The following is a 22,898-nucleotide window of genomic DNA, read 5'->3' as shown; positions in this document are numbered from 1 at the left end:
GATACTCAAGTGTGTTAATATTTATCACATGATATTCAACTTGTTATATACTTTTACTTTATTAAATGATACAAAAAAGTTAGTTAGGAAATGGCCAAAAAGAAAAGCACTGTTACCGCTTAGCTTAATACCTAAATTACTAGTATTCACCCGAAGTCGTCTTGGATCACTATTCCCACTTACACCTCGCGAGGTATAGAAAGCACTTACTTGTTTATAAACTGCTCCAGTCCTTGCTTCCTTTCTTCAATAAAATTGTCATCAAATATTCCATCATCTCCTCTAAAAGGAAGCTGACGCAAAAATGCTTTTCCAGGGAGAGGGGGAACTACAACCTAAAAAAAAACACAGGAAAGAAAGTTCTTGAAGATGTTGACTAGGTTGTGAAAATTTATAGAGCACACAGAGCGTGAAGACAAAGTATATATTCACTAGGATAGCCATTCCACTGTTAAACCAAATTAAATATAAAAGAAAATCAGTAACAAACATACTGAAAAAAGATTCAGTGTTTGGAGGCAAGAGAACCAAAATGCAGAACAGCCCATCAGACCACGGCTCCTCAAGAGCATGGCCCATAGCTTATCGTTTTTTCCTCAACTTGTCGAGGCACAGGTGTACCAAGAGAACATTCGAGCAATGCTGCAATAAAGGCTGCGATGCCTCTAGACAGTCTGGACACCACTTAGGGGAGACAATGCTTTTTTAGAATAGAAACTGCAGAGATAAAAATCAACCTTCAAAAAACCACAAAAAAACAAAACAAAACAAAAACCAAAAAAACAAAATCAACCTTCAATTACGTGAAGAAATGAAATATTAACCAATTCTTTCCAGCATGGGCAGGTAAGAATTCTGTGGTCTGTTTCCTTTACCTCACACCATCTGCGTAGATTCCTACTTGTGTTTGAAGTGAGGATAAAATAATCAACAATTCTGTTACCACTCTTCCATTTTCTAGGCTAAGAAACATGTCAACTTTCTCCCAAATCCACTCCCCTCTCTCTCCAAGGATCTGTCATTTTCTTCCTACATAGGAATATCCTAATTTTCCCTTTCAAACCCTAAAAGGGGAAGATAAAGTTGTCCTGGGTTAACTTAAACTGATCTCTCTCTTCTACGAATTATCTGGAGCTCAAATATTGGAGTTAAATAGCACACAGGTAGCTATTTGTTTCACAAGTTAGGTTGGTTTCTCAACCATGGCACTATTAACATTTTAAGCCAGATTAATTCTTTGGGGGTGGGGTGGGGAGAGCTTTCTTGTGCACTATAGAATGTTTAATAGCATATCCAAGGCCTCTACCCACTAGACCAGGGAGCACTCAGTTAACACCCCTTTCCTGTGATAATAAAAACTATCTCCAGACATTGTCAAATGTCTCCTGGGGGACACAACTGGCCCTGGTGGAAAACCAACAATTTATCTTATAGATGCCTTCAAATAAAGACCCTGTCTCAGGCTTCCTATGGCTTTTTTAAGGAAGGCTGGGCACACAACAGAAGTTCGAATATCTGGTAAATGACTAACCACTTAGCTGGATCCATATCTTACACAAAACAGAAAAGGTATAAACAAACAATTAGGCAAGAAGAAATATAAATAGTAAACACCAGTAATAAAATTATACATTTTCTAAAAGAGGTTAAACTTTAAACCCCTGATACAGTTTCTATTCTAAAACAATGATCCAGCAGGGTAAAAAAGGGAAAGATCAACACAACTTTATTTAGAATAGCAAGGAATAAGAGCAAAAAACCCCCACAAAACCAAATGCCCAACAGAAACTTCCCAATTTCTTCCTAGATCTACTCTTCTCCCCAGATGACCAACGATTAAGACATCTAAAGATTTATCTCCATAGCATTCTTGAATCTCTCTTCCTATATTAGCATTTGGAGTTGACAGCTAAAACCTGCAGGGATATTACAATTGAAAAGTGGAGATCATGGCCAGTAACTGAGCCCCAGTGGAATGGCTATCTGATGGGCAGGGGAAAACATCTGTAGCTATAAAGCTATTATTAAAAAAAGAAACTAGAACCAATGCACTCAACAAGTAACTACCATTAATTCAGGGCATAATTTAGTATGATATTAAGATTACTATGTATTATCTGCAGAGATATATTCTTCCTAACATAATATTCAAAACAGCCACTTAAATGGTGAGGTTGTAGGTAACAGGATTAATAATCTACAAAAATCATGAGTGGTCTGTTTAGCAAAGATTCCAAAGATCCTTTTCAACATCAAATTATTTTTGCTTAAGCAGTCTGAAAAGATCTAGTTCGAGTTCTTACCATTCTAACAGTCATTAATCCAAAGATATGTGTATATGTGTGGAGTCAGAAGTATATAGGAAGATACTTGGTTTAGCGTAATATAGAAAAACATACTTAAATAAAAGCTAAAAGATTTCACCATAATGACCAGTAAACATAAAAATTACCACCTACTTTCTAGCCTTGTTTAACAGATTTTGGTTAAAAGTACTAATTTATAAACAAAAATAACTTGACTAATTGTTCTTAGCAATACTGTAAAAAAAGTACAACGTTCACACAGGTTAAGCCCCTCACATATATTTTTTTAAAGATTTATTTATTTATTTATTTATTTATTTATTTATGATAGACATAGAGAGAAGAGAGAGAGACAGACAGACAGAGGCAGAGACACAGGAGGAGGGAGAAGCAGGCTCCATGCCGAGAGCCCGACGCGGAACTTGATCCCAGGACTCCAGGATCGCGCCCTGGGCCAAAGGCAGGTGCTAAACCGCTGAGCCACCCAGGGATCCCCGTCCCTCACATATTTAATATGCTTCAAAGCAAGCAATTAAGTGAAAATCTGTAGAATGGAAGATTTTTGCAAATTACTATCTGAAAGGGACTTGTAAGAGTTAATATATTCTAGATACAGCTCAATAATAAAAAGACAAAACACTCAACTAAACAGGCAAAGGGTCTAAAAAAAAAGTATTTCTCCACAGAAGATAAAAAAATGACCAATAAGTACACGAAAAGATGATCAGCATCACCAGCCCTCAGGGAGATGAAAATCAAAACCACAATGAGACTGCACCTTACATACTAAGGCAGCTGTAATAGTAGGGGCACTTGGGTGGCTCAGCCACTTAAGTGCCTGACTCTTGATTTCGGCTCGGGTCATGATCTCAGGGTTGTGGGACTGAGCCCTGTGTGGGGCTCTGAGCTCTCAAGCCCTCAGCAGTGAGTCTGCTGGAGAGATTCTCTCTCCTTCTCCCTTCACCCCTCCCCCAATGTGTGCACTCTTTCTCTCCCAAATAAAAATAAATAAATCTTAAAAAAAAAAGAAGACAGATAATAGTAAGTGTTGACGAGGATGTGGAGAAGAGTGGAACTCTCCTACATTGTTGGTGGGAATGTAAAAATGGTACAGCTGCCTTGGTAAAGTCTGGGAATTCTTAAAAGTTAAAGAGTTATCATAGAACCTAGCAAATTCACTCCTAGGTATATACTCAAGAGAAGTAAAAACATTATGTCCAAACAAAAACCTGTACACAAATGTTCACAGCAGGATTATTCACAATAGTCTAAAAGTAGAATCAATCCAAATGTCTAGCAACTGATGGATAAATAAAACAAATGAAATGTATACTCATACAACAGAATATTACTTGGCAATAAAAAGAAATTAATTAGGTGGGAAAAACCAAATTAATGTTGAAATGTTGAAAACACCTTCAGTGAAAGAAGCCAGAAACAAAAGACTACATATTCTATGCTCCTATTTATATGAAACGTCCAGAACAGACAAATCCATAGAGAAAGTCAATTAGTGGTTATATAGGGCTGGGTGAGGAGGGGTTGAGGGAGAAATTGGTAGTGACTACTAATTGGTATGGCATTTCTTTTATGGAGTGATTAAGATGTTCTAAAACTGACTGTAGAGATGGCTGTACAACTCTGTGAATATACTAAGAACCAATGAATTTTACTTCAAATGGGTGAACTGTATGGCATGTGAATTAATATGTCAATGCAGCTGTTATTTTTTCAAAAAGTGATGTATACATTCACCAAATGTTTATTAAACACTGCAGTGCACCATGTGCTACGTTAGTTAAGCAAAGCCCAAAACCTATAAACACACTTCTTCCCATAAATCAAACAGAGAAAGACAAATACTGTACAATCTCACTTTTATGTGGAATCCCCCCCCCCCCCCCAAATCTAACTCACAGCAACAGATAGTAGCAGATTAGTTGTTGCCAGGGGCTGGGGGTGGGGGGAAATGGAGGATGCTGGTCAAAGTGTACAAACTTCCAGTTATAAAATAAGTTCTGGGGATCTAATGCAGAGGATGGTGACTACTGTTAACAATACTGTATTGTACACTTACATGTTGCTAAGATAGATCTTAAATGTTCTCACCACCAAAAAAAAAAAAAATTTGTGAGGTGATGGATATATTAATTAAGTTTATTGTGGTCATTATTTCATAATATATACACATAACCAATCGTAATGTTGCATTCCTTAAACTTGCACAATGTTATCTGTCAACTGTATCTCAATAAAACTGAGAAAAAAGGGACACTTCTTCCCTGTGGTCATAAATAATTTGTTACCCAAAACTTTCCTAACTTGTACATTTAGATCTTCAAATCATCTATAATTTCTATACAGTGAGTTAAAAATTTTTATTCCTAAATAAACAGCCAAATGTTTCGACCCCATTTACTGGAAAAAAAAAATCATTTTCCTTACTGATTAACAATGTTATTTTTGTAATAAACTAAGTTTCCAATAAATATGCAAGTCGGCATTCTAAGTTCTATTACATTCTAAGTTCTATTACATTCTGCTAATCTAACTGCTTGTCCCTAAAGCAATACTAAACTGTTTTAATTACTACAGCCTTAGGAGAAACTCTGATGTCTGCAGGTGCTCAGTATATGCTGAATATAATTTAGGAGTCCTCTTGGTGTTTCCTTTGATTGTAAAGCTCATCTATAAATCTGCAAGTTTATTAAAAAAAAAAATCACTAAGATTTCTATCAGAATTTCGTGAATTTATAAATAAGCTAGAAGATAACGCTTTACTTTTATCACATCTACTGCTAAAATGTCACCTCTAAATGAGGCCTTCCTTTGACGACTCTATAAGAGTACTGTCCTGGCACTCCCTGGTTGCCTTGGTTTTGTTTTTTTTTTTTTTTTTCTTAACAGCATTATCACCATCTGACATACTATACAGTTACTATTTTTTCTGTTTTCCCTTTACCACCATCCCAATTCATCAACTGAATGTAAGGACCATGAAAGTGGGGACTATGTTCACAGCTCTAACTCACAGAACACACAAAATAAGCTCTCAAATATTTTATTTATTTATTTTTGCTCTCAAATATTTAAATAATGAATCTTCGAAAGTGAATATTTCAAACCAAGAATGTAGTCTATTTATTAAGTTTTGCTTTTGTCTTTCCGTATAGTTTTAAAGTTTTCTTTACATGGGTCTTATATTCCTAGTTTTACTCATAAATATTTTATACTTTGGTATTTTTTGGGGTAAAATTTTCTCCTTTACATTTTGATAGAATGCTATGATTTGTGTAATATATTGCTCTTGCATCCAGCCACAGATATCTAGTTAAGGAAGTTTTCCTTCCATTTCAACTTAGCACACTTTACAAATGAACACAAGTTAGGCTCTACTTTAGGGCTTCTACATATTAACTTCTGATGTCCTCCAAACATAGGGTTAGAATAAGGAACATTAGAATGAGACTTTGCCTTGCTCTGATTATTTTTGCACCCAAAACCACTAAATTTTAAGACAAGATGACTCTTACCAAGGTATATAAGTGTTTTTTTTCTTTTTGTAAGAGTGTTTTTACGTATCCTCTATTAGACCATGGCCATCATTTAAAAAACTAAGCTGAAGAATATCAGCACGTATCACAGAGTAAAAGTAGTCCTGGTTTATGAAACTTCTGTTCTATGTACATGTGATGATGATGAAAAAATGCATTATGAGTCAATAAAAGAAAAAAATTGCAAATATAATCATATATGAGACGTATTAAGGAAGAGAAACTTGGCAAGGAGTGTGTGTGGGTGGCAAGAATGAATAGGAACATGAGGGAAAGGAAGTAATAGCAAAAAAGCTCTAAAAAGGAAGCATTATCCAAGTGTAAGTCAGCAAAAGCCTCAACTGGGCCATTAAAATAGATAATTCTTACCTTGCTCTCTCTTTCTAATTCACTTCGCAGCCATTCAAAGTCACTGTATCTTCTTCTAACAGTAGATTCCTTCAGCTTGAAAATAGGCAGATTTGTCTGAAATTTAAAAAAAAATCACTTCTAAGTTGAAGCATGGGACAGGGACTTCAAAAAAGGGGGGGGGGTGAGGTGGGGAATCTGTCAAACTGGTAATATGGCAAGCCTGGTTACCTAACAATAAGAAATAAGATAGAAAAATATCAAATACAATAAAATGTCATCTCATGACAAAATAAAACTTGGTATATTATTTACGCTGGAGTGAAATTTTTATTTTTATTTTTTAAAAAGATTATTTATTCATGAGAGAGAGAGAGAGAGAGAGAGGTAGAGACATGGAAAGAGGGAGAAGCAGGCTCCATATGGGGAGCCTGATGCAGGACTCGATCCCAGGATCCCGGGATCATGACCTGAGCCAAAGACAAGACGCTTAACCACTGATCCTCCCAGGCGTCCTGGAGTACAACTTCTAAATGCACATCTGCAAACAGGCTTTAGGATGTCATTCTGCCTGAGGTCAGTTACATAAATATAGGCCATTTTTTTCTATTTCATTGAGCTGTAGAAATGCCAACTGAACAGGGGTGAGATAAAGCTAGCTCTGATTGCTAACCAGTTTAGATAGTACCTAAGCATATAATGCTCACAGGGAAAAACTAAGGGAAAAGAGACCTTAACAATCTTGAAATTAAGTACAAAATATCTCAATAAATATTTATTGAATATTGGATGAATAAAGGATTATGCTTAATGGTCTTCTAAAAGATGCCAGAAACTAGCAGGGAAAGTGTGCAATGCCTGCACTATTACTACTAGTAGGAAATCAGAAGTCCTACACATTAGGTCAGGTTCATAGATCCACAGCTTTATAGGCTGAGGGCAAGTTTAAGAATTGAAAACATAATGCCCAGGACTCTGAAGTTACACTGGAATGGAGACTGTTCTTTATAAGACTGCAAAGACCATTTATGTCAACTTCTAAACTTAAAGTAACAAGAAAGATTTCTATTATCTTTTACTGATCCCTATAAAATGAGAAAATATACCACCAAACCCAATTTAAAATGGTTGATGATTAAGGATATTAGCAGAAGCAGTATACCACCATGATTTTATTATCAAGAATAGAATTCGAAAAGCACATAATATGACAAAGTTTACAGGAGACAGAAATGATCTAACACAATGCCATACCACATGGAAAATGCTATTTAATACTATATACTTTTAGATCATATTTTGTCTTTAATTTGGTCTTTGTGCTGGCAGAACAGCAAACTGTTTTACAGCTGAAAAGAAAAAAGTTAAGCGTCACCAGAAGGGACATCATCCATTACATAAACTTCACTCCTAAGAAAATTTCAATCATTTGTTAAACCTAATGCCACTGGTAAGTAATTGTCATTCAGCAAAAGAAAAGCTTTTTTATTCAGGGCCTTAAACCCATTTTGTAGTAGGTCTCATTTTTTTCCAAAGTGTATTAACTTCTCCATGTTGTATACCTTATAGCTTGGAATCTTCTACAGATGCTATTGGGCATAACACTGGATAGGTTTCAAGCATGAAACCAAATCTCACAAGAGGTTTAAAAGCACTTGAATTTTCTTTCCCAGGTAACCACAACATTTGTTCATTGTATTAATGACTAAGAGCAAAATTGCACCTAACAAGACTCTTATTATACTAAAAGTCAAGCTTATATTTAGAGATGCTGGCTTGCTGTACAGAAGGGTATTCTCATTCCCCACAGGGAATAAAATTAGGTCCCCTAGGGAGCAGGATGATAATTCCCAGAAAGAAAGCACTGGATTATTTCTCTCTAATTTCACCCATTGGCTTTTTAACCAAGTTCACCCTTCCGCATTAAAATATTAAGTCTTTGTAAGTGTCTAAAGATAGAAAGGCTTTTATAGAATTGAGTGTTTTCTGCAGGTGAGATTTTACATTTTGAATTCCCTCCTCTCAAATTACTTTACAAAAGGGATTAGCTGCTCTCTTTATTCAATATGTTAAGATCAAGCTTGTGAAAAGAGTTCCCTTCGAATTTTCATACTTCTGGGTACGGAAGTCCATAAAGTTAATCTCTGAAACAACATATCAAGCTTACAGGTACAATGTTGAGGGAAGAGTGCCAATTTGGCTCATTTTACCTTCCATTTTCCCTTTTGAACTTTTGACACAATCATGACTCTGATTCACTTTAATAGAAGGGGAGTGGGAAGGAGAAAAAGTCCATTCCTTTCTGTGATTAGCTAATAATTTGATAGATTATACAGCAAAAAAAAAGGATCACAGTTAAAGAAAATTCTTTTATTTAGTTTGCTCAGTTGGCTATGATTTCTCTTTACATGAGGATTGCTTTAAAGTTTTGATAAAGTCACACCCTTTAACTCTTAATATTACCTGCCCTTTACATTTGGAGTGGCCAAGTTTGCCTGTTAACTTCCTTCTGGTCAATACCACCATCTTTCAACTCAACTGGACCAAAATAAAAATGAAAACATGTGCAGGTGTTTTCTTTAAGCCACCATTGATTACAAACTCTTGATCTGTCACTTTCAACTTATTTAACTCACATAACATGTTCCATTTTTATTTTCTAAGTATTAGAGAAAAAATGATTACTTTTTTTTAACACTAGTTCAGGAGGATTCAACTATTTTTTTAATTAAAGATTTTATTTATTCATGAGAGACAGAGACAGACAGAGGCAGAGACACAGGCAGAGGGAGAAGCAGGCTCCCCGCAAGAAGCCTGATATACTACTCGATCCTGGACCCCGGGATCATGCCCTGAGCTGAAGGCAGATGCTCAACTGCTGAGCCACCTGGGTGTCCCAGGATTCAACTATTTTCAGTTTGGGAACATCTCTAAAAGGGCCAGTGCTAGGTAAGTTAGGGAATATAATGAGGACTGAGATGGAGCCCTAGTCCTTTTGAAGCTTGTATTGGGGAGGTTGAAGGATAAGGGTATAAAAAGTTTAAATTTATGTAGTTAAACAAAAAGTTGAAAGACCAAGAACAAATTGTAGACAAATATTTGCAACACAGAACAAAGGGATAATTTTATTAAAATGTAAAGAACAGGGACGCCCGGGTAGCTTAGTGGTTTCGCGCTTGCCTTTGGCTATGGGCATGACCCTGGAGTCCTGGGATCAAGTCCCACATGGGGCTCCCTTCATGGATTCTGCTTCTCCCTCTGCCTCTCTCTCTGTCTCTCATGAATGAATGAATGAATGAATGAATGAAAATAAATTAAAAATCGGCAGAACACGGAGTAACTAATGGCAAGTAATGTTCAAACATCACTCACACAAGAAATGCCAGTCAAAAGAGTAAGATCCCATTTTCACTCATCAGACAGGCAGGTATTACATTTAAATACCTCGTGATGGTGAGGGGAGGACAGCAGCCAGCCAGCCAGTCACTTGAAAAAAATGCTGGGGCCCATGCGTGGCTCAGGCAGTTAAGCATCTGCTTTTAGCTCAGGTCATAATCTCAGGGTCCTGGGATCAAGTCCCACTTTGGGCTCACTGCTCAGCAGGGAGCCTGCTTCTCCCTCTCTCTCAAATAAATAAATAAAATCTTAAAAAAAGGAAATTCTGTTGATGGTAGTAAAAACTGGTACAACCTGTAAGGAGAGCATTTTGGTGACATCTATCACTCTTTTAAATGCATGTTTTCTTTTTTTTTTTTTAATTTATGATAGTCACACACGGGGGGGGGGGGAGAGAGAGAGAGAGAGAGAGAGAGAGAGAGAGGGCAGAGACATAGGCAGAGGGAGAAGCAGGCTCCATGCACCGGGAGCCCAACGTGGGATTCGATCCCGGGTCTCCAGGATCGCGCAAAAGCAGGTGCCAAACCGCTGCGCCACCCAGGGATCCCCTTAAATGCATATATCTTAAAAATAAGATGAAAACCCAGAGTGAGGCAAACCATAAGAGAGTCTTTTTTTTTTTTTTTAAGACTTTTTATTTATTCATGAGAGAGAGAGAGAGAGAGGCAGAGACACAGGCAGAGGGAGAAGCAGGCTGCATGCAAGGAGCCTGATGTGGGACTTGATCCCAGGTCCCCAGGATCACACCCTGGGCTGCAGGCGGCGCTAAACCACTGCACCCCCGGGGCTGTCCCCATGAGAGAGTCTTAACACTAGGAAACAAACTGAGGGTTGCTGCAGGGGAGGTAGGTGGCAGAATGGGTTACAGGGTAATGGGCATTAACGATGGCACTGGGTGTTATATGCAACTAGTGAATCACTAAGTTCTACTCTTTAAAACTAAAACTAAATAAATAAATGCATGTATCTTTTAAGCCAACGATTCCACTAGGAATTAATCCTACAAATATTCCCATGTATATAAAAAGATATCGGTGTGTGGAAGTTTAAGCATTGTTCATGTAATAGTAAAATAAACAACCTAATAAAACCATTACAAACAGAAAATGAAACATTATGCAGCTTTTACAAACTATATAATTCAGCCACAGACCGATCAGAAAGTCTGCCTGAGGGCAGCCCGGGGGGCTCAGGGGTTTGGCGTAGCCTTCAGTCCGGGGAGTGATCCCGGAAACCAAGGATCGAGTCCCATGTTGGGCTTCCTGCATGGAGCCTGTTTCTCTCTCTGCCTGTTTCTCTGCCTCTCTCTAGCTCTATGAATAAATAAATAAAATCTTAAAAAAAAAAAAAAAGCCTGCCTGAGATGTGTTAAGTATAATAAGTTTCAGAGCATGCGACTTTTTTTTTTTAAGCGTGGGACTCGATCTCAAGGCCATGAGTTCAAGTCCTACGATGGGGGTAGAGATTGCATTAAAAAATAAAATCTTAAAAAAAGAAGTTTCAGGGAACCCTGGGTGGCGCAGCGGTTTGGCGCCTGCCTTTGGCCCAGGGCGCGATCCTGGAGACCTGGGATCGAATCCCACGTCGGGCTCCCGGTGCATGGAGCCTGCTTCTCCCTCTGTGTCTCTGCCTCTCTCTCTCTCTCTCTCTCTCTCTGTGTGACTGTCATAAATAAATAAAAATTAAAAAAAAAAAGTTTCAGAACAGTATATATAGTATGACACCATTTATATAATAAAAGCATAAAGGAACAGATAATGGATTTGGCTGGTATTCTTTCAACACATAAAGCCATGCTATTGGAAGATAGTTGAAAATGGTTAAAACAGTATGAACTACACACTGAGTAATCTCAAGCACAGATCATGGGAAAACTGAAAAGATTAAACTGTGTCCTGAGTATGCCGCTAAGATATGTGTATCTGTGAGCACCAGGAGTAAACATCTCTGAACAGGAAAATAACCTTGAAACAGAAAAACAGAACAGAGAAGTTACCACAAAAGTTGAAGCCACAGAATCGGGCAGAGTAGCTACAGGTTTGTGCATGAGGGGTATTAAGAACACTTGGTTCCGGGGAAGGGGGGAGAACATTTGTTTTTTTGTTTTTCTTTTTTTTAAAGATTTTATTTATTTACGGGGGGATGGGAGGGTGGGGGGTGGGTAGAGACACAGGCAGAGGGAGAAGTAGGCTCCATGCAGGGAGCCTGACGTGGGACTCAATCCTGGGACCCTGGGATCATGACCTGAGCTGAAGGTGGCGCTAAACCGCTGAGCCACAGGGGCTGCCCAGAACATTTGGTTCTGTTCTCATCACAAGAAAGAAAAATTTGTAATTATGTATGATAAGCGATGTTAACTAGACTTATTGTGAACATTTCACAAAGCATGCAAATATGGAATCATTATGTTGTACACCTGAAACTAATGCAGTATGTCAATTAAATCTTTTAAAAAATTTATTTAAGTAATCTCTACACCCAGCATGGACCCAAACTCACAACCGTGAGATCAAGAGTTGCTCTGTCTCCCTACTGAGCCAGCCAGGTGCCCCATGTCAATTATATCTTATTAAAAAAAAAAAAAGTCACTTCTAGCCATCTCTAAGGCTTATCTGCTTGAAGAATATGGACAAGAGTCAGACTACTGAAGCAAATTATAGCAAAAATTCCTTAAAGGTTTTACTTTGGATTTCATTTAAAATGCTTTATAGATGAGGCTCCTAGGTGGCTCAGTCAGTTAGGCATCTGCCTTCAGCTCAAGGTGATGATCCCGGGGTCCTGGGATCTCTGCTGCTCCCTTGGCTTATGTATGCTGTCAAATAAATAAATAAAATCTTAAAAAAAAAAATAATTAAAACATGCTTTACAGACTTACCCAGAAAGTGAATTCTGAAATTAAACATAAATCATAAATATTAAGATGACTGAAACTTTATTTTTTTAAAAGATTATTTATTTATTTATTTATTGAGAGAGAGACAGAGAGAGGGAGGCAGAGACACAGAGGGAGAAGCAGGCTCCATGCAGGGAGCCCAACGTGGGACTCGATCCCGGGTCTCTAGGATCACACCCTGGGGCTGCTGGCGGCACTAAACCGATGAGCCACTGGGGCTGCCCTGACTGAAACTTTTAAAAGGCAACATTTAGTATTCTCTCATCCCAACATTGATATTTCCCCCTAATTTCAGAAACTGTTCTAAATTGCTCAGATTGAGCATAAACTAGAAGACACTATTTTCTGCTCACTACTGTTATTTTACCTAATAGGTAAAACTGTCAAACTCAATGATTTGTATTAAATAACAATATTTTATTTGTAGGAATCCTAACCAGAGACAGGTAAGATCAGAGACAAGTAAAACTAAAGTCTACCATCAGGCAAGAGCCATAAACAAAGCCATAATCTTCACCTATGTGTATAGGTATGTATTATTAATAATGCTGAAGGGGAATTTGAGTAACCTTGGTCTTTGCAACTGCATTCATGGAACTGTGAAAGTTGTACAACTCATGTTTCATTATAAATCTAAAGCAAAGACAGAGGCTCCTACAAACACATCAGCTATTCTCTCATAGGATCTATATAAGAAACCTCGTATTAAAAATAATTTAAAGCTATGTCAGGGCTATGGTACAAACTAACATTTAAAAAGCAAATATTGTAATTATCTGCCTCTCAAAAAGTTAAGCAAGTTGCTGGGAATTCATAAAGTCTATAAAAACGATTTTATCCACTGGGGCACCTGGTTGGCTCAGTTCGTTAAGGGTCTGCCTTCAGCTCAGGTCATGATCCCAGGGTCCTGGGACTGAGTTCCACGTAGGGCTGGCTCCCTGCTCAGTGGAGAGCCTGCTTCTCCCTCTCCCTCTGCTCATGCTGTCTCAAATAGTATCTTAAAAAAAACAACAACCCAATTTTATATACCATTCTAAAATATGCCTTTTTAATTATCATAACCCAAATACTAGTTAATATGTCACTACTACTTAACAATTTGGGGGGATGCTTGGGTGGCTCTGTCAGTTGAATATCAGACTCTTGGTTTTGGCTCAGATTGTGATCTCAGGGTCATAAGATCAAATCTCTAGGGAGGGTCTGTGTTCACCACAGAGTCTTAAGACTCTCCCTTTTCCTCTGCACCTCCCTACCATTCTCTCAAAAATAAATCTTAAAGACAAATAAATATGGGATACAATATAAAAAAGAGGAAAAAAAAAACCAAATCTCTACTCTATATCCTACTTCTATTACAAAATCAAAGATATCACACTGGTTCTTCAACCCAGTTATGCTTCAGGATTACCTAGGTACCTTGAAACAATTTCTTAAATGGTACAACACAAGTATAGAAAAGTGAGCAAATGATATTGAGCGTATAGCTTGGTAAGTTTTCAGATGGCAGCAATCTGACTAGTCTTTGAAAACACACAGTCTTGAGGCCTACCTCAGAGCAACTAAATCAGTTTCTAGTGGAAGAGGCCCTTAAAAGATTTTATTCTAGAGAAAGAGAGTGAGCACAAGGGGGTGTAGAGGGGAGGGAGAAGGACAAGCAGACTCCGCACTCAATGCAGTGAAGCAAGCTGCAGGTCTGGGATCTGCCACCACAAGATCATGACCTGAGCAGAAATCAGAGTCCGAGGCTCAACTGACTGAGCCCCCCAAGTGCCCTGGCAATGAGCCCTTTAAAAAAGGTTTCACCGGATGCCTGGGTGGCTCAGTGGTTTAGCACCTGCCTTTAGCCCACGGCGTGATCCTGGAGACCCGGGATTGAGTCCCACATTGGGTTCCCTACAGGGAGCCTGCTTCTCCTTCTGCCTGTGTCTCTGCGTCTCTATCTGTGCCTCTCATAAATAAATAAATAAAATCTTAAAAAAAAAAAGTTTCCCGGATGATTAATACAAAAGTTTAGGCATTGTTACTATAACACGTCTGACTGGTTCAAACGATCATCCAACAAGCAGCTAAACCAGTGCTTAGATGGAAATTTATAGCTGTAAATGTCCGTATTAAAAGAGAGGAAATATCTCAAATGAATAAACTTCTTAGGAAACCAGAAGAATAAACTAAACACAAAACAAGTAGAAGAAAGGAAATAATAAAAATCAATGGAAATAGAGAATAGAAAAACAGAGAAAATACAAATGAAAAGCATTCAATGCTTCAAATAAAGAAATGAGATTTTAATCAAATTTAAGATTATTTTTAGTATCTTGTTTTACAAAACATTGGACAAGTCATACTATTCCTTCTACAGTCAAAGAAAGTTAAAGTCAGTAACCCTACTCTTTCTCACTCTGTCAAATCTCACAGAGATTCATTCAATACAAAAGTACACACTTTAAAATAGTCTGTATCTTGATAGTGGTTAAGAGCTCAGTCTCTGTCTGGGTTCAAATTCCAGCATCACCACTTACCTATATAACGGTGGGTCAGTTAATCTGTTTTTCAATTTGCTCATCTATAAACTGCAGATAATAGTGTGAAAGTATATCAAAATAGATGGTTAAAGTTGAACTAGCCCAGATAATTTCTTTTCTACTGCTTGGAAAATCATAGAAGGGATATTTTGAAATAAACTAAATGTGTAGCTCTGGAAGACCATGTTCTTAGATTTCATATAGTTTTTATAATGATGAAATGAGGTAATATACACAAACATGCTAGAATTGAACCTAGCACCCAACAACTGCACAATAAATCTAAGTTGTTTTTCTTACATTACCCCTTTTGTATCTTTTTAAACTCAGCAAAAAGTTCTAATATTAGCATACTCTCCTTTGCCATTAATCAATTGTTGTTATTGTTACATTTGCCTTCTCAATCTTCTACACAAGGTTATTTTTGCTGAACCATTTGAGAACGAACTGCAGACATCATAAACCTTTACAACTAAGCACTTCAATGTGCATGCCCTAAGAACATTCTCTTATATAACCACAGAACAAGGACCAAATACAGGACATTAACATTGATATGCAGTCCATATTCACATTTTACCAGTTGTCCCTTTGAAATTAAAAAAAAAAAAAAAGGAATTCAATTAAGAATCAAGCTCTCTGCTTTGCTGTGTCTTTAATCTCCCTCAATTTAGAATAGTCTTCCTGATGTTTTGCCATTCAAGACACTGACAATTTAAACAGTGAAGGCCAGATATTTGAGATACATTATACTTTTGAGTTTATTTCCTCCTGACCAGTTTCATGTCCTGCATTTCTGGCAGGATTGTTCCTAATGGCAAGAACGCTGAAGCATTTTCAATGCATCATATCAGAAAGGACATGATGTCAGTCTGTCCTATTACTGATCACCCAATTAAGGTTAAGTCAGCCACATTTCTCCAATGTAAAGTTACCTTTTTTCCTCTTTAAAATAGTTTTTTTTTCTTATTCTTACATTTGTTTTCATAATAAAGTTTAGTGCCATTTGGAATTTATCCACCTAAATTTAAAATTTACAGAACTTGCAGAGCACAGAATGAATTCTGCTTCTTGGAGAAATTCACATTTTTGGGGGAAGTTATTTGCCTGACTAACCATGAGAAGGAGTCTAGCTTATCACAGAAAAAAGCCTTATTCCCTGCCAAATATAGTGCCAACATATACATATATACATATATATGTATATAGGTTAAGTACCTTACGTTTTCAATTTGATTTAGTAAATAGATTCAGAAGAGGATTTATAGTCTACTCGGCTAAAATGAAGCCATGGATATTTGTACTTGCCTTAGGAGAAATTCAGAGCAATTCTCAAGCTTCTGTGTATTTTGCCTTTTCATTTGCAGGAGAATATATTTTGCAGAGCACATTAATTACACAAGATACCAGGAGCATTCAGAAAATTCGAAAAGAATAAGACTAAAAACTTGAAGAAAACTATTCATTATTACTTAGCTGGTTTTTTTATTTGTTATAATTATATGTCAGAAACAAAACTCTCAAGGGATGAAATGTTATGAGGTATTTGTATTCTATTTAGTAGTGAGCATAGCATAACCTATGGACATGTTGAATCATTATGATGCTGTATACCTGAAACTAATATAACATTTTGTCAAATATACACAAATATAAATATTTTTAAAACCCTACCATTTGAAACCAGCCATTTCCCAGAAGGTATTACTAATGACATAGAGTAAAATCATCAGGAATCCAAACAGACATTATATACTATAGCATAGATTTTTGAAACCATGGTATAGAGCTCAAAAATAAGGGCTCCCTTCACATTTAAGCAGAGGAAACCGTCACACTGGTCTCCAAAAAGCTGGGTCTTACACACTTACACAGGCTGACCTATTAAAGTCAGCAGCTCACAGCTATCCTATATGTAACCTGATTATCACTGGTAGTCAAATAGAAAACCAAGCCTCAAAATGTGATCACCCGAATATAGCTTAACAATAGATACTAGAAAAATGTTTACTAGGTGTTTCTAGTATTTCTTCAGATAGTGTCACGTGTACATTTGAAAAAAGGGACTGGCAACAACATCAAAAGTATACTCAATAGACCATACTGTATTTAACCAATCCTAAGAGATGTAAATGGATGCCTCACTCTGGTTCTCATTAAGCGGCTGCATTTCTCCAAATATCTACATCTAGAGATAAAGGATAAGCTGAGAAGTGCTTAAGCTATTACCTCCCCCGTTAGTACTTTTGATACTTGTTTTACCCAATCTGGAACAGCATGAATAACTGGAGATATGGTTTATAACCTAGATGAACTCTAAATATGGCTGGGGAGAAGTCATTTAAGTGAAGAATAAGCTTTTAGTCCAGAGAACCTTTGAAATGTAGATTGTCATTAAGCCAAGGTATTTGGTTTAGTTTCTTTCTTTTTTAAAAAAAAAAAAAAAATAAGGACATGGCCTTCCAGTGATACAATTTCCCATTATTTTAAAAGACGTACCTTTTTTTTTTTTTAATTGAAGTATAGTTGACATACAACATGATATTAGTTTCAGGTGTACAACATGAAAGAAGTATCCTTTATGGCATAATACCCAAAACAGTAGAGAAGAAACTATCTAGACTGCGTTAATGCACAAATCAAGTAATTCCATATACTTTTCCTACTTTAACCATAGTCTTCATTTGTGAATTGGCAGCAAGACTCATTTGTTAGCTCATGCAAGATTTTCAATGAGCAGCCTCTAAGGAAACTGCAGTAATAAGTCTACTGTAAAGAAAAATTTGTTCATGAACGTTTACATAATCCCATATTGGCTTCAGAAAAAAACCTGCTTATTAATAGTCTATGGCTTTTTTGAACTATTTTAAAAATGCAAAACTATTTTCTATATCTTCCCAACTTCCTCATGGTAAGAACTGTCTCAAGAGTTTTAAACACCCACCCATTCCCACACACCCCAAAATGGCACCACCTACAGAAATTCATTCAAATTAGTCTAAAGTGGAACCCGAACATCGGTATTTTTTAGGTAATCCTAAGGTGCAGCCAGGGTTGAGAATCACTGCCCCAGAACTACTATCCTATACCTACTAACTGTGAAACAGGGCAGGGGAGCTAAGGAATCTGTACGATCACCAAGTCATTTTGGTTTAGCCAAGGTAATTAAGGGCAGTAACATTTTACCTCCAAGGATAGTGATTTGGAACTAACCCTTATAAGAATAACTGGAAGTGAGATATAAAGGCACTGTAAAACTACAATGTGGAAATCAGCAGAGTATTAGTTACGAAACTATTCAGTAAATGTATTCTAAACTTCTATATATGCAGTTTCAGGCAGATAAAAACTACAAAGATCTAAAAAAGATCTCCTCCTCAAGACATATTTACAGTATGACATTGGAAGGTGGGGAGGGATTAAAGAAGTACAGTAGAAATAAAATAGATATAAGGGGCACCTGGCTGGCTCAGTTGGTGTAGTATGCAACTCTTGATCTTGGGGTTGTGAGTTTGAGCCCCAATTTGGGCGCAAATTACTTAAAAATAAAAATCTTTAAAAAAATAAGCCACATGTATATGAAGAACATATTAGGTTAAGTTTGCATGGTAGGCTCATAAAAAGTATCCTTACAATTAAAAAAACTATAACAGTTAATACACATTCCTTTGTAGGTATTTCATTTTGATGTCCTTTTAGACTTTTATATATAGAACTTATTAAATATGTTATGAGCTTCTCATTTAGTATCATTAATATGATTATATACAGACACTATATACACGACAGGTAGTATAATATAATGATTAATCATATGGTTCTGGAACCAGACAATCTGGTTTTAATCGCCAACTCCTGCATTAACCAGCTATCTCACCCTTGGTAAAATGCTAAGGATGAAAGTCAGATGAAGCCTTGATATATACAGATCCAGGGAATTTATATACCCTCCTTAAGACAAACCCCAGGGATGCCAGGGTGGCTCAGTGGTTGAGCGTCTGCCTTCAGCTCAGGGAGTGATCCTGGAGTTTTGGGATTGAGTCCCACATCAGGCTCCTGCATGAAGCCTGCTTCTCCCTCTGCCTGTGTCTCTGCCTCTCTATGTCTCTCACGAACAAATAAATAAATCTTTAAAAAAACCCAAAAAACCCTAAAGGTGAAATTACTGAGACAAAGACTATGAATATTAAGGCTTCATAATGTCCTCCAGAGAGGCTACTTCACTCTAGATTGAGGAAGTACAGAAGTGTAGTTGGCTATTACTTTGGTTACCTGCAATAAATCAGGCTTTCTGTATCCTCTCCTCTATTGACCGGGCCATGTGACTGCCTTTGATGAATGGTATATTAGCAAGTTCTTGTGAACTAAGGCTTGTCCTCCTGAACATCTGTTCTTAAAAAGACATTCTCTCTTGGAAGTCACACTATTCTGTTAGAAGTCTAGCTATCCACATGGAAGAAAATTCAAGACCTGATCAATAGCCCCAGCTGAATTCCCAGTTGGTGCCAGCACCCACTCTCCAGCCAGCCACAAAGGAATCATCTTGGAAATAAATCCTCCAGGCCCAGTCGTGGTACTCCAGCAAGTATCAAGGAAAACAGAGATAAGCTGTTCCTTCTAAGACCTAACCAAACTACAGAATTGTGATAAAATGAATGTTAAAAAAAAAAAAAAATAAAAAAAATAAAATGAATGTTAGTTGTTTTAAGTCACCAACTTTTGGGGATATTTGTTACACAGTAACAGGTAACTGAATCAGTAATCTGACTTTGGTGGAATTATGCTAAACATGGAGGATATGGAGAGGACAGTATTTCATAAACAAAAATGCAGTACCTAACAAGCATACAGACTTCTTTATTTTTAACTCTGCTGTTAACTTTTTTGCTTCCTTAATAGCTCTTGACCATGCTCTGAGCAGGTGAGGTGCCCAGAAAATCTAAAATAGTCAATTGATTATGGATTATTTAATTATTAGAAGTATTCCTGCAACATTGAAGCAGCTGATAAAATGAACTGAAGCAAGGTCCTAAAATAAAAGTTGTAACTTAGTAAGTTGCTTTCTCTGAACTAACCTGATAAACCTCTAAGAATAGAGTATGGAATAATTTGCCACCTACATTATATAAGAATGAAACTGGGGTATTTCTTCAAAGAATGAAATATTACCTGGAACACAAAAACATGAAAATGGATATTTAATGAGTCTTAATTCTTTAAGACATAAGCGATGCTTATATTAATAAACCCCCTTCTTTTTGTGACTGATTAGCTATAACAAGAGCAACTAAACAATGATATTAAATACTACATATATGCATGTTTTAAATTTAGAGACAGCAGTGTCATTACAATTTTTTTTTTTTTTAAAGATTTTATTTACTCATGAGAGACACAGAGAGAGAGGCAGAGACAAAGGCAGAGGGAGAAGCAGGCCCCCCACAGGGAGCCCTATGTGGGGCTTGATCCCAGGGACTCCAGGATCATGCCCTGGGCCAAAGGCAGGCGCTCAACTGCTGGGCCACCCAGGAGTCCCTCATTACTATATTTAATTCCTTCCATAAAGCCCCACAGAATGATTTTCGTTCTTATGACCCAAAGTACTCAAATCACTAACACAAAATCCTTTTATTAGAAATAGTAAGTAACTCTTGTAAGAACCCTCATAATAAACCACTGGAAAAAGCACAGGTCAAAAGAGGAGTTGTAAATTGTCATCAAATATTTCAATATATTAATAATTAGGTTAGTGTAATTAAAATTTCTTGCCAGTATATATTCTTTAACTGTTAGGCCATCATCAGTGTTTGTGGTAGGGCTAGAGAGCATGGTATTCTGGATTCTGTTCCTCATAATTTAAGCTCACTTCTGAGTACTCTAGCCTCTTTTCTCCTCATACTTTCCATTCCTTGCCCTCTCCTCTGAGTTGTGAAGTTTGTCAGAAAAGGAAATCATTCCAGATCCTTCACCTCTAGCCCCCAAACTACTTCGAAGTACGACAAATAATATATTTTAAATCATGACACTTATAAATACTAATTATGAAGTCTCATAAGCCACTGATGCTACTTAGAATGCTAAGAACTATATAGAATAAAAAGTATTAATTAAGAATCTACCATGAACACTGACTAAATCCATCCCTGATTAGCAGACTTTAATATAGACAAACATAGGTAAGGGTAAGGAGAGAGAAATTAAGGATACCAGAATACCATGGGGCAAGTTTCTATAACATAGAACACAATTTGAGGAATACATTATTATGATAAAGACATGTAATGTACCACCTTTTAGGCTTAGAGGCTTTAAAACTAATAAAAAAAATTTCCTGGGGCATCTGGATGGTTCAGTAGGTTGAGCATCCAACTCTTGGTTTTGGTTCAGGTCCTGATCTCAGGATCCTGGGATCAAGCCCTGCGTCAGGCTCTGTGCTCAGCAGGGAGTCTGCTTCTCTCCCTCTGCTGCTCCTCTGGCTCTCTCTCTAAAGTAAATAAATCTTTAAAACAAAAGTTACTTTCCTTCATTAAATCTGAGTCACATCATCTTTAAAATGAAGATACTGCCATTTACCTCAATAATTAAATAGGAACTATTATTACTTCACATATATTATGCCCTTACTGAATACGGAGTGTAGGGCAAATATCATGCCACATTAAAAATTTTTATTTAAATTCTAGTTAGGTAACATACAGCGCGATATTGGTTTCAGGAGAATTCACTGATTCTGTATTTACATATAACACCCAGTGCTCATCATAACAAGTGCCCTCCTTAATACCCATCATCCATTTAGCCAATCCCCCACCCACCTCCATCAACCCTGTTTGTTCTCTATTTTTAAAAGTCTCTTATGGTTTGTTTCCCTCTTTTTTGTCCCCCTTCCCATATTTCACCTGTTTTATTTCTTAAATTCCACATGAGTAAAATCGTGGTATTTGTCTTTGTCCGACTTATTTCGCTTAGCATAATACATTCTATTCTAGCTCCATCCACATTATTGCAAATGGCAAGATTTCATTTATTTGATGGCTAAGTAATATTCCAGTGTGTGTGCGTGTGTGTGTGTGTGTGCACACACCACTTCTTTATCCATTCATCAGTCGATGGACACTTGTGTTCTCTCCATAGTTTGGCTATTATTGACAATGCTGCTATAAACATCAGGGTGCATGTACCCCCTTGAGTCAGTATTCTTGTATCCTTTAGGTAAATACCTAGTAGTGGGACTGCTGGATCATAACTTTTTGAGGAACCTCCATACTGCTCTCCAGAGTGACTACACCAGTTTGCATTCCACCACCAACAGTGCAAGTGTGTTCCCCTTTCTCCGTATCTTTGCCAGCACCTGTTGTTTCCTGTGTTGTTGTTGATTTTAGCCATTCTGACAGGTGCGAGGTGTATTTCAACGTGGTTTTGATTTGTATTTCATGTGATAATGAGTGACATTGAGTATCTTTTCATTTTGCTAGTCATCTGGATGTCTTCTTTGGAAAAGTGTCTATTCATCTCTTCTGCCATTTCTTTTTTTTTTTTTTTTAAGATTTTTTTTATTTATTCATGAGAAACACAGAGAGAGAGGCGCAGAGACACAGGCAGAGGGAGAAGCAGGCTCCATGCAAGGAGCCCGATGTGGGACTCGATCCCGGGTCCCCAGGATCACACCCCGGGCTGCAGGCGGCACCAAACCGCTGCGTCACCGGGGCTGCCCTCTTCTGCCATTTCTTAACTGGATTGTTTGTTAAGCTCTTTATACATTCTGGATACTAATGCTTTATTAGCCATGTCATTTGCAAATATCCTTCCCCATTCCATAGGCTATCTTATAGTTTTGTTGATTGTTTCCTTCACAGTACAGAAACTTTTTTTTTCTGGA

At 37.2% G+C, this 22,898-nt stretch overlaps 1 protein-coding gene across 1 annotated transcript in view; it reads right to left on the bottom strand.

Moving 5' to 3' along the window:
• The window catches only part of SNX3 (sorting nexin 3), a 41,077-nt gene that overhangs the window by 2,320 nt on the left and 15,859 nt on the right, over positions 1-22,898 (bottom strand). The window contains exons 2-3 of the mRNA XM_041733406.1: positions 6,230-6,325; positions 211-335 (exon numbers count right to left, since the gene is read on the bottom strand). Of these exons, the coding sequence (XP_041589340.1) occupies positions 211-335; positions 6,230-6,325 (221 nt within the window). The remainder of the gene's footprint in view (positions 1-210; positions 336-6,229; positions 6,326-22,898) is intronic.

The sequence above is a fragment of the Vulpes lagopus genome, chromosome 1, assembly GCF_018345385.1.
Source record: "Vulpes lagopus strain Blue_001 chromosome 1, ASM1834538v1, whole genome shotgun sequence".
Lineage (NCBI taxonomy): Eukaryota > Metazoa > Chordata > Mammalia > Carnivora > Canidae > Vulpes > Vulpes lagopus.
The sequence above is the reverse complement of the archived record's forward strand: the minus strand, read 5'-3'. Positions and strand labels throughout refer to the sequence as shown.